The sequence below is a fragment of the Drosophila willistoni genome, assembly GCF_018902025.1.
Source record: "Drosophila willistoni isolate 14030-0811.24 chromosome 2R unlocalized genomic scaffold, UCI_dwil_1.1 Seg200, whole genome shotgun sequence".
Taxonomy (NCBI): Eukaryota; Metazoa; Arthropoda; class Insecta; order Diptera; family Drosophilidae; genus Drosophila; species Drosophila willistoni.
Window position 1 is genome coordinate 5,770,369 of NW_025814051.1, and position 10,619 is coordinate 5,780,987.

Below are 10,619 nucleotides of genomic sequence, written 5' to 3' on the forward strand. Positions count from 1 at the left end.
CATAATATGTACTGTATGTATGTGTGAATGAGAGGTTTACCAACTGCATTGCTGGCACGACCCAACCAAAAAAGCAAAAAAAAAACCAACTGGTGCTACCGAATTGGATACGAACGATGATTATGGGAATTTTTCTTTCTTTTGCAAGCGTCGCATTGGCAGGACACTTGCCCGACTAGCGACAGGACGACCAATCAGAGCAAAGTTTGTGCGCACTATCCTAGCCGAAATGAACAAAAAATACTCAATCTGATTGTAATTTAGTTTATATAGTTTATTCAACTTTTATTTTCAGTCACATGCCCAAGCCAATGCCTCTAATTTCATTTTGTGAACATCTAAAATAAAAGAAGTGAAATAAGAGGCTTAAATTTAAGAATTTCAATATGATAAATATCAAAAACATTAGAAAAAAAAAACGAAAAAATGAAATAAAAGTTTTGTAAAGCTTCACAGCGGCACAAAAAAAACACAAGTCGTTTACCATTTTTGGATCTTTTTCGGTCGTTCTACCAATCATCTTCCATCCATAGTGAATAATTTGGATGCTTGTAGACAGCATTTCTGGCATTTTGTGCACGCCAATGTAAATGCTTATAGACCAAATATGATTGTATTATTGCCACAGCCAAGTTAACCGAAAGTAAACTATAATTTTTTGGTATTATCACAACTGAGTATCGAGACCAAATCAGTCCAGTGGCAGCCAAAGCACCGCATTGATTTAACGATATATTTTGCGGTGGACGACTTAAAGAGTCACCCAATCCAGCTAAGACGAGACCCTAAAAAGAAATACCAAAATAATAAATTTAATTTAACATTAAAATACTAATCCTTAAATTAAATAAACCATTTCTTTATATGTGATGTTTTTAAATATTTGTACGGAAACAAATCTTTCTACATCTTGCTTGCAATGTTTTTAATACTAGAAACTTTCCATAAGCTTACCCATTTGAATACAGGTGCCCAAAAGAACACGGTACGTGGTCCTTGAAAAAATTCGAGATAAAACTATAAATTCTAGGAAAACAAATCGAGTGCTTTTGATAAAGTTTAACCTACCCGCTGGCGATTCCCAAAGTGGTCTCACAAATCCAGGTACAAATCTATCAACTGAACTAATGACTGTTTTATACACTTTTGATAATGCTCCCGGATTCTTCGACATATTTGTGATCCCACTTTTTTTTTTTGGGTGCTTTTCTTAGGTAGTCATATAAGTGCCATGTGTTTGTGGTATAAGGATTTGAATTTTTCCAATGTTTTTTCCAATGTGATTTGTTGACGGAGAAAGCAAAGACTGCCTCTACTTCATTCTCTTGTCGAGGAGGAGGAGGAGTTATTCTCAAAACATACAAATTTTTTAATTCATAGTTTTTCCATATCTATTGTTATTTGCGATATATCCAAAATGGACCATTAGCAAATATTGTCAAGGGTAATCATGAAATGGGGGTGGAATCACCAGGCCGTTTCTGGTCCAAATGGTAGGTCAAGTGGGCGACTTCTTCTCAGAGGTCTAATCTGCATGCTGTTGTCCAGCAGTTTAAGTGGCAGTGCATTATCATGAAGGTATCATATTTCCGGATCTCACACTTAACTGACGGGATGTTAAGGTCTCTGTGGATGACTGAGCTACGCAGGATTCACAAAGTTGTATAAATTTGTATCACCAGTGCCGTAAAAGTACTTTTTTACTTTGAATTATTGTTTAAAAAGGCGTTGGATGGTTTTAATTCTGCTTCAGACCTCGTTCAGAGTTTTGGGAATTGTCAATATTCTATTTTACAGCTGCAAAAGAAGAACCGAGTTTCACAAATTGTCCTAAAATTGTTTAAAACTAAGAGACATTAAAAATGTTGTTATTAACTTAAAAGTGACATTTGTCTATTTTGTATTAGAAATTTAAAGTATTCTCGAGATATATTTGTATTTTAAGAACTTACATCCAATTAATATTTCGCTTCCGCTTAAACTTATTAAAATGAGGAATATTTTCTCCCAAAAGAAAAAAGCGATCCAAGAATTTTATACAAATTTAAAGAAGTTTTGGAGTAGCAATCATTACTATCATTAATAATAATATCTAGCCGACTATATTCTTTATATTATTTAGATAACAAAATTCGTTTTTAAGCTTAAAAACTGACTTTCGGGCAGAATCAGCATCTAGGACTGTATAAAATATCTATATTTTTCCAATATAAATTGATTACTTTTTTAATGATTGTCAAAATAAAAACTAGTAAGTATATGACAATTATGACAACTGTGCGAGACTTTGCACCTATTAGACAAAAAATATTTTTCTTCAGAAACACATTTTCGAAAATTATGTTTTTAACTTTAACACATGTGCAATTAATTCTAATTCTTTTAAATTCTTACAAACATACAATTAATTCGTTTGATATATTGCCGTTCTTCGGCAGAAATTCGAATTTTTACTTGAATTTTTTTTTCGTTTTAAACCCTGTAGGTAAGAAAAAAACAGCGGAGAAATTTTCAAGAGTATACAAACTTCGGCACGGCCCATATTATTTAATCCGTTTGGTACAATGAACGATTTTTAAGTCGTCTAGCCGACTATTTTCTTTCGACCATTTTCATTGGGCTAGTCAATGGTTTCAGAATTGAATTTAAAAAATTTTTTATGCCCTCAGAGTTAGTAAGTCAGTTTTTTTCCTTTTCTAGACTTACTTGAAGTTTTTACACAATGTTCTCTAACGTAATAAAGACAAAAAACAAATGGTAAACAAAAAAGTATTATAAAAAATATTATTTGTAGTTATTATACTTAACTTTAGACCACAGATGTCGCCAGTGGGTGTCTCAGTGCCGCCAATCAATTCATATTTTGACATTTCATTAATTTTATGACCACGCTTTATCAAATCTCTAATCTACAGGTAAAAATAGTTCAACAAGCCGAAATTTATATACCCTTTATATACCCTCATTTTTTATTACAACTTAGATTATTGAATGTACACTGATTAAATTACCGCACAATGTAGTTGATTGGTAAATGAATATACTCCTTAGAAGGGTATGCAATATTATCGCTTATCTTTAGCAAAGGCAACAGTGAATCATTTTATTGAGAGAATTGTTGCAAAAACAAGCTTCCCCGTGGCAAATGTTATTCTATTTTCAGTTGGTCAACTGACAGCGGGCAATGGACAACACGAATCAAAGAAAATTGATTGATATAATCGATCTCAAGGATCTGCTAGGCGATCTCGCCCACATCCTTCAGAAGGATCCCGTAATATTGGCTATAAAGCAAATATTTCAAAGTTTTATGCCTGTAGAAAATCAAAATGAAAACTTGTTTTCTACTATATTCGATAAGCTAAATCGTCAAATACGTGCAATAACTGGATCGATTGATATCAACGAGCTTTATAATTTACTCAGTGATCTAGTGAATATACTCGAACCAAAAATATCTGCCTCCGCCATCAAACGAATACTGCAATGCGTCTTTACCCTAGTGCAAAAAAAAATTGTGTTTGTGTCTCCAAAAGTATACGAAAAGCTCATCTCAGCGAGGACTGCTACTTTTAATGAAAATAGTGATGCCGCTTCCTCGAATGAACTTCGCCTGGTGCTAAGTGACGTGATGGAGTGTTTTCAAAAACAAGTGGAGGACAACGAGTTGCTGAATCAATTAAGTTTACTCGATCCGAATTGTGATATTGACCAATTTCTGAAGGTCATTCAGAAGCAGCTTCAATCAAGGCAGAAGGAGGAACGTCAATCAGCTTACTTTCAAATGCATAAACTGTTAGAAATGTTTGACAGCGAGAATGATGTAACGGAGGCCATAAAGTGCACAAAAGATCAGTGGTTGGAATACATCGCCGTAATGGAGGACCTGGAGAAGCTGACGATGCCGTTGCGGCTATTCAGTTTACTAGAAAATTTAAAATGCCACAATGATTTTTCCCCTTGGTTGCGTATTTTATACCTCAGACTCTTCCAATCTGATAGTATATTAATTGCCTATGAAACAGTCAGATATATTGGAACCCATTTTAAAATTTCACACTTGAACGAGTGGGATCTGCTGAAAGAATTCCTAAAAGCAACAAACAGATCAGAAATGTACGACAACGACGATGATGACAAAGACGTCAAAGTCTTTATATCGATATGTGAATCAGGGTCGATTATAGAAACTCTACTGCAGATGCCTTGGAAATGGAACATTGTTCCACTCTGTGAATGGCTCAAAAGTTTGCCAATGGAAGAAAAAGGACATTCACCATGCATTAGTAAGGAAACGCTTTTTAAACTAAGCTCTCTAGTGGAAAAAATGAGCAGATCGGAACAAATGTATGAAAGTACAAAATTTGTTGAAAGTAAATTCGGGGTAAGACATTAATATTAATTGCATAACTTCATGCACTCAACATTAAAATTTATGGCTATTAACAGGCTACACTTGATAGTTTGTCTCTGGAGGATTACCTGATCTACATTGAGATGATGTATAGCAACACTTTTTGGTTCTATACAGACTATGGCCGAATGCAACAGAAACTAGAGAGTTGTGATATATTTGATGTAATACCTTTATTTAGCAGAGCTCGTTTGGAAATAATATTAAGAAAGGAAATGCCAAACGTTGTTGTTAATAATTTTATGAAAGAACTCGGCAAAGTACCAAGAGTCCGACATGGATGGTTTCGTTTCTTTTTTATATCTTACACAAGTTATAAAATGGTTTCAGATTTCTATTCCAAAGAATATGGAGTTGACATTTCTTTGATTGTAACTACCAGAGATCTGAACAAATTGCAGGAACATTTGTTAAAAAAACTAAAATGTGAAACCAAAGAGGAAAAAACACTTGTACATAAATTGTCTATAGATTGTTTCGTTCGCAATCAAGCAGTGAGCTTGGTCAAGATCTTAAACTTTAAGATAAAACCAGCAAAAGTAATAGAGCAGGGTGGAGAATTAACATTTACTCAGTTGTTCCGCGGTTTTAGAATAAATGAAAAAGATGCGCTGCCAAGTTTTATAGCATTTTTAAAAAAATATCCAAATTATTCCAAGTAAGTAAATTATTTAATGTAACAATCAGCCGTTTAAATTTGTATTTATTTTATTCTACAAGAGCTTATGAAATTGGTCAGTATGCATCAAAATTGAACCATGAGGAGCAACTTATTGTTTCTCAGCAAATAATTAGCGATCATTTTCATGCTAATTTTATTGTTGTTATTGGATTACTGGAGTGTCAGATAAGAGTACGTCAGGATCAAGTTATTCAGGGGCTGTGCCATTGTTTAACACTCACTGCAGATAATTGGTAAGATAAAATGAGATAAATTTAAAAGCACAAACTATAAATGCTATTGCACTTCTTCGACGCAGGAATGACAGACCGGAAAATATAATTGTTCCCATCACCTTTATCTCTTATGTCCTGCGCCAACCTGCTTTGTATATAGAGGAAGTTTGTGATGCTCTGTTGTGCTTTACTAAGGAAGTATCCGAAAGATATCCCAATTACTCGATTAACTCTAAGGAGCGCAAAGAACGATTTTGCATTGCCTTATCATTGCTATTGCTAACCAAGAACTATGAATGTTCAGATCAGCTATGGTCGGCATTATTTGCGCCAAATGAACAACTAAATATAACATTGTTGTATGAAATGATTGTGGCTAAAACTTTACGAGATCCGAAAATCCTTATTGAGCGATTGCAGGCAATAGCTGGTCTAGAGCCAAATCAACAAGTATCCCTGCTTTCTGTTGCTCATATATTCCTTCACTCTAACTTGGTTTTAGATAGGAATACTGGAATCACAGATGATCAAATTAAAATGATTTGTGAATCTATTTTCTCCCTCATTGAGGTGGAAAATTTTAATGTACATCAATTTGCCATTCTTGTTGTAGAAAAACTGATGAACAAATATGAAGAATTCGGGTAAACTTGATATCATAGGGATAATTAAAAACAAAATTTTTAACTGATATTATTTTTAGAAAATATTTTCCCATAAAGAATGCTTCGCAGACATCCGCTGAAGATAATTTGGCACCTCATATAGAAGCTCGTTACATTTTACCTGAGGTTTATTGTGCCAACAGTTCATGGGATTATACAAAACATAATTATAAAGCTTTTTCCTACGCTTTCTTTATATCAAACACTGCGGTTTATTATTTTAATGAAGATAAACTCAAAGTGTCGTGTCAATTACGAAAAGCTATCAAATCGGCACAGCAAGTGGCAGATAAAGTTGAGGAATTGAAGTTAACAAATAAAATGCCAATCAACCAGCATGAACCCGTCACGAGAACTAAATCAGCTAACATTACTCCTGTCCAGCAAGCACCTGCTCCACAATATAGATCTGCTAAATCTAATGGGGAACTGATTGTGGTATCTGCATGCAATGATGATGTCAACAGCTTAAATGATTTGATCCGCAGCTGTGAGTCTTTTGGAGTGCAAACATTGGTTTTAAGCGGTACAAGAAATTTAAGGTAAACTTTTATCGTAATAAAATCGCGAACTAAAAATAATCAAAAAATATATAACAGTTCCGAAACTGAAGGAGAATTGCCAATCCTGAAAGTAAAACCTGAATTACTTGATGATTATTTGAGTGTGAAGAAGATGGAGAAATTTCACATTGTTGGCATAGAAAACATAGAAAGAAGTTACACCTTAAAGCATTTTGATTCGGCTCAAAAGACCATTCTGGTTCTTGGGTAAGTGAGTCTTGGAAATAACTTGATAATTTTATTAATCATTTTCTATAAATATTAGTCACGATCGACATGGTACACCAGAGAATTTAAGAAATCTTTTGGATTGTACAATTCAATTGCCACTCGAGGATGTTCAGAGATTACAACAACTTCCTATATTTATGTATTCTAAGCAATTCCTTAAAACAATTTAGTCTACTTTAATTAATTTATTGAAAATGTTATACTATGAAATATGATATTATTAATTCCCAGAAAGTTTTCATATGATTATATATTTATTGTAAAAGTTTTCACTGGCAAAAGTAGTTGATTAAAGCAGCTTTCTCAAATGTATTTCTTTTACATAGTTTATTTTCGTTGGGCTATTTCTACTTATTTCCGTAATGTTGAGAAGGTAAATAACATTATATTTAACGTATATTGCGGGCGATGGCAGAGAAAAATTATTTTTTAGTCGCCAAATTGGTTTCTGTAATTAACGAAATTTGTTTATAATATCTTAATTATAATGATTTATAAATATTACAGTATATATATAGTGATAAAGTTATTACCTCAACGATAAGCTTTAAAATAAAATACATAATTCATTGAATTAATGGGTAAATTATTAAATTCTTGTTGTAATGTTAGCCAATGTGAATATCAGCTTCTAGTCAAACATTTTAAAAATAAGCGCCTAAAGATACCCTTAGCACTTCGGCATCACAAAGCTATCGATACATTTTCATACTGGCTTTGCGATAACAAATCGACAATTTGTTCCGATGCCGATAACAAGTCGACATTTGCTTTGATAGCCGATAATAAATCGTCAATACGCTCCGATAGCCGATAAAAAATGTATCGTCTGGCTACTGGCAAAACAAATAAACAAAACAAAATAAAACAATAAAGAAATTTTGCACCGGTATCCATAATAGAATCAGTTCTCGCGTCCTGCATTGTAGAGTCATTGTAGACGGGGACATTACATTTAAAATCTGTTCCACAGAAAACCTACCAATCGACCAACATAAAATTAAATGAATTGAAATAAACAAATAAATAAATATGGACAGTGCAACTAGTGGACGTAATTTTAAACATTCAGGGTAACGTACCATACCTATCTACAGCTTTATGTTTCGAAATAGTTCACACAAGAATATAATGACAATTGCAATAACTTGCTAATAAAATCAAATGTACATACATATGTTTGTTTTATATTCACATTATATGCATTCTTTGGTCAAAATTTTTAGCGTTTTCATAGAAACTTAATGCTCATCTAATGGGATTATAGTTTCGAATTCTTAATTCGTCCTTTTTTGTCCTTTCTTTCTGTCAAAGTCATTTCTTTACATTAAAAAAGGCAAAAAACAGGGTATTATTTTCAAAAAACAGAAATTTTGTCAAAAAAAAAAAATTACAAATACAAAATTTGAAATCAGGTCAGGACCAGAATCAGAATCACATCTGTGCTGAATCTGATGCCAGCTTCAACTTTACTTTGAGATGATCCTGCTTTGAGTTATTGTTGCCTTTTTTTTTTGCTTTTTGGGTTAACTTTGGTGGCATTGAAAAATCAAGGCAACGTTTAAGTAATTATCTTTTCCAAAGATTAAGATGAAAGAACTTAATAGGATAGACCTTAATAAGATAGACCTTTCTATGTATATTCTTGTACTAATTTTTCCAAAATTTGCTAAAATTGAGTATGCTCGAAAATTTATTGGACGGGTATAAATTGTTATAAACAATTAAAATTGTTTGTATACAAAAAATGACATCCAATTTCAATTCACAGACAACAACAACGTTTTGCCACATCTCACCTGACCTACAAGATGCTGTCAAAGATGCCTCTCAATTTGCGCAAGAAGGCCATACGTGAAGCTCGAAATCGCCGAGAACAGATTTTGGGTAAACGCAAGAATCGACAACCAAAAAAGAACACCAATTCACGTACACCCTCGCCTAATTATTTGCATTCGGATTTCGATAGTTCCGAACATAATGCCATGTTAAGTGCCACAAATGACCGGCTACGTCATATATTGATGAATTGTAAAGAACTTTCAGATATACCACACGATTGCAATCAATTGGAACTTTTTGGCGAGGTAAAGAAATTTACTTAAGCAATTAGCACCTATTGTAGAAGAGGATTGACCTACTCTCCGAAAATATTGATGCTAATTGTTACCGTTAAACGGAGCTTAATTGATATATGTATATGCTAATGCAGATACTATATTTTTGTTTCATAATTTCTATAGATCGCCCTAGTCGAGGGTCAGGCCACTACGATTTATGTGCAACGCGATGGTCTAGATACACTTAAAGTGATTGTAAGTAATTTTTAATAATCTCGTTAACCAAAATATATTCTAGAAGATGTAAAAAATGTTTATTTAACGCTTAGACGTTTATATGGTTTTTATATTTACTGACCATATCATGGCTTGGAAAGACTCTTTTTGATGGCAACTTAAATTAGAAAGATGAAAATCTTTGATATTATTTAAAAAAGTTTTTGTTTTGTTTTCCCATAGAATCATATTGATAAATCATAGAAATCGTCAACGATCATTCGAATTTTCTATCTTGTTCTCTTGTCATTACTTCAATAGAATAAGAATTCATAGAATTTAGCATCTAGAAAAGGTTAACTCTGCTAATTAATATTTCAATTTTACTAACTCGCTTTAACTATTTAACTAAAACATCTTAATCTTGACGCTGTTGTTTATTTGAAATCATTTCAGAAAGAAAATTAACCATGTATTTAAATTACTATATTCAATAGAAGCAATGCAAGAAAATGACTCGACTGTATCTGCAAAAAAAATTTTTTACGCTTATTAATCAAAATATTAATATAGATACAAGGGCCACATAATAGATACAGATTTCCATGCAGAAGTTTTTTAACTAAATGTTAAATTTCAGTGATTTCTGCATTTAAATAACAAAAAAATAAGTTAGGAATAGTATTTTTTGTATTGTGAGATAAAATATCATGACCATTAACCAAAGTACAAATAGAAGCTGTAATTATTGATGATAGTTTACTTAAATTACATGCGTTAATTGCCATATCTATCTATGAAAGTGTCATATCTATCTATGTTTTATTTAGATATCTACAAATTAACATTGCCCCGAAATATATTCCATTTGTTTTATAGTTATATTAGCCATATGATCAATAAAAATTAATTTCCAATTGTCCCTTTCGGTTCACCTGTTAAAACTGTAGAACTAGAATATTCAGATTTCTCTTGCAATGAATATATATGTAAATGCATTTTAAAGATTCTTAAGGCTATTTCATTTCAACAAAGGAACAATTATAGCTTAAAGAATTAATCCAGTTAATTTCTCCATGAGTCAGTCTCTTTATTTCTTTACTCTCTTTGTCATTCCTTTGAATTTTAGCTCCATCAAAGTGAGCCCACACTTGCTCAGCTGAAGAAAGCTATAGCCGAACTCTCTCTCACTCAGCTCAAGCGGAAGCAGCAAGAGAGCCACCAAGAACAACATTGTTCGAGCGGACGACGACCACATGGAAAAGAGCGACAAGATCGTGAGCAGCAACAGGTTGATCGGAATGATGGAGCCATACATAGCTCCACTGGCGAATTAGTTCATTCGGGACAGCGAAACGGCCACGATCATCGCGCATTCGTTTCTTGGCGTTTTCTATGGCGGTGTTTCGTTTTGTACAACGTGGATACCAATCAGCCGATCAATGATCAAGCAAACGGTCGAACCAAATTACATGAACTGGGTATTAAGAATGCGGCCACATTGAAGTTTGTGCATCGAATTAAATATTTTGGAAGACGGCGTCAATAAACATCATCATCAACATCATAATCA

The 10,619-nt window shown here is 33.1% G+C and overlaps 3 protein-coding genes across 3 annotated transcripts; 2 read left to right on the forward strand and 1 right to left on the reverse strand.

Annotated features, from left to right (window-relative positions):
- Nucleotides 1-253: 253 nt before the first annotated feature.
- LOC6643518 (mitochondrial pyruvate carrier 2) lies at nucleotides 254-1,321 on the reverse strand. Its single transcript, XM_002066304.4, has 4 exons — nucleotides 1,069-1,321; nucleotides 955-995; nucleotides 485-785; nucleotides 254-338 (listed from the first exon to the last, which is right to left on the reverse strand). Exons 1-3 carry the CDS (start codon nucleotides 1,172-1,174, stop codon nucleotides 510-512), a joined length of 423 nt encoding a protein of 140 aa, XP_002066340.2. The 5' UTR covers nucleotides 1,175-1,321; the 3' UTR covers nucleotides 254-338; nucleotides 485-509.
- A 3,872-nt stretch (nucleotides 1,322-5,193) lies between these two features.
- Nucleotides 5,194-6,940, forward strand: LOC111518788. The gene is made up of 5 exons (XM_023176507.2): nucleotides 5,194-5,329; nucleotides 5,395-5,955; nucleotides 6,015-6,518; nucleotides 6,576-6,746; nucleotides 6,805-6,940. Exons 2-5 carry the CDS (start codon nucleotides 5,678-5,680, stop codon nucleotides 6,938-6,940), a joined length of 1,089 nt encoding a protein of 362 aa, XP_023032275.2. The 5' UTR covers nucleotides 5,194-5,329; nucleotides 5,395-5,677.
- A 771-nt stretch (nucleotides 6,941-7,711) lies between these two features.
- On the forward strand, nucleotides 7,712-10,595 carry LOC6643519. The gene is made up of 4 exons (XM_023176388.2): nucleotides 7,712-7,843; nucleotides 8,542-8,857; nucleotides 9,014-9,085; nucleotides 10,176-10,595. Exons 1-4 carry the CDS (start codon nucleotides 7,803-7,805, stop codon nucleotides 10,593-10,595), a joined length of 849 nt encoding a protein of 282 aa, XP_023032156.1. The 5' UTR covers nucleotides 7,712-7,802.
- Nucleotides 10,596-10,619: the final 24 nt, after the last annotated feature.

What these genes read in the sequence shown, in the direction of transcription:
- LOC6643518 (XM_002066304.4), bottom strand. Translation starts at nt 1,174, where the DNA reads ATGTCGAAGAATCCGGGAGCATTATCAAAAGTGTATAAAACAGTCATT. An exon ending in ACTTTGGGAATCGCCAGCGG is followed by an intron (nt 996 to 1,068) that starts GTAGGTTAAACT and finishes AATTTTTTCAAG; the next exon opens with GACCACGTACCGTGTTCTTT. An exon ending in GGGCACCTGTATTCAAATGG is followed by an intron (nt 786 to 954) that starts GTAAGCTTATGG and finishes ATTTCTTTTTAG; the next exon opens with GGTCTCGTCTTAGCTGGATT.
- LOC111518788 (XM_023176507.2), top strand. Translation starts at nt 5,678, where the DNA reads ATGATTGTGGCTAAAACTTTACGAGATCCGAAAATCCTTATTGAGCGA. An exon ending in AACAAATATGAAGAATTCGG is followed by an intron (nt 5,956 to 6,014) that starts GTAAACTTGATA and finishes TATTATTTTTAG; the next exon opens with AAAATATTTTCCCATAAAGA. An exon ending in AGCGGTACAAGAAATTTAAG is followed by an intron (nt 6,519 to 6,575) that starts GTAAACTTTTAT and finishes AATATATAACAG; the next exon opens with TTCCGAAACTGAAGGAGAAT.
- LOC6643519 (XM_023176388.2), top strand. Translation starts at nt 7,803, where the DNA reads ATGGACAGTGCAACTAGTGGACGTAATTTTAAACATTCAGG. An exon ending in CGTAATTTTAAACATTCAGG is followed by an intron (nt 7,844 to 8,541) that starts GTAACGTACCAT and finishes TTCAATTCACAG; the next exon opens with ACAACAACAACGTTTTGCCA. An exon ending in TAGATACACTTAAAGTGATT is followed by an intron (nt 9,086 to 10,175) that starts GTAAGTAATTTT and finishes TTTGAATTTTAG; the next exon opens with CTCCATCAAAGTGAGCCCAC.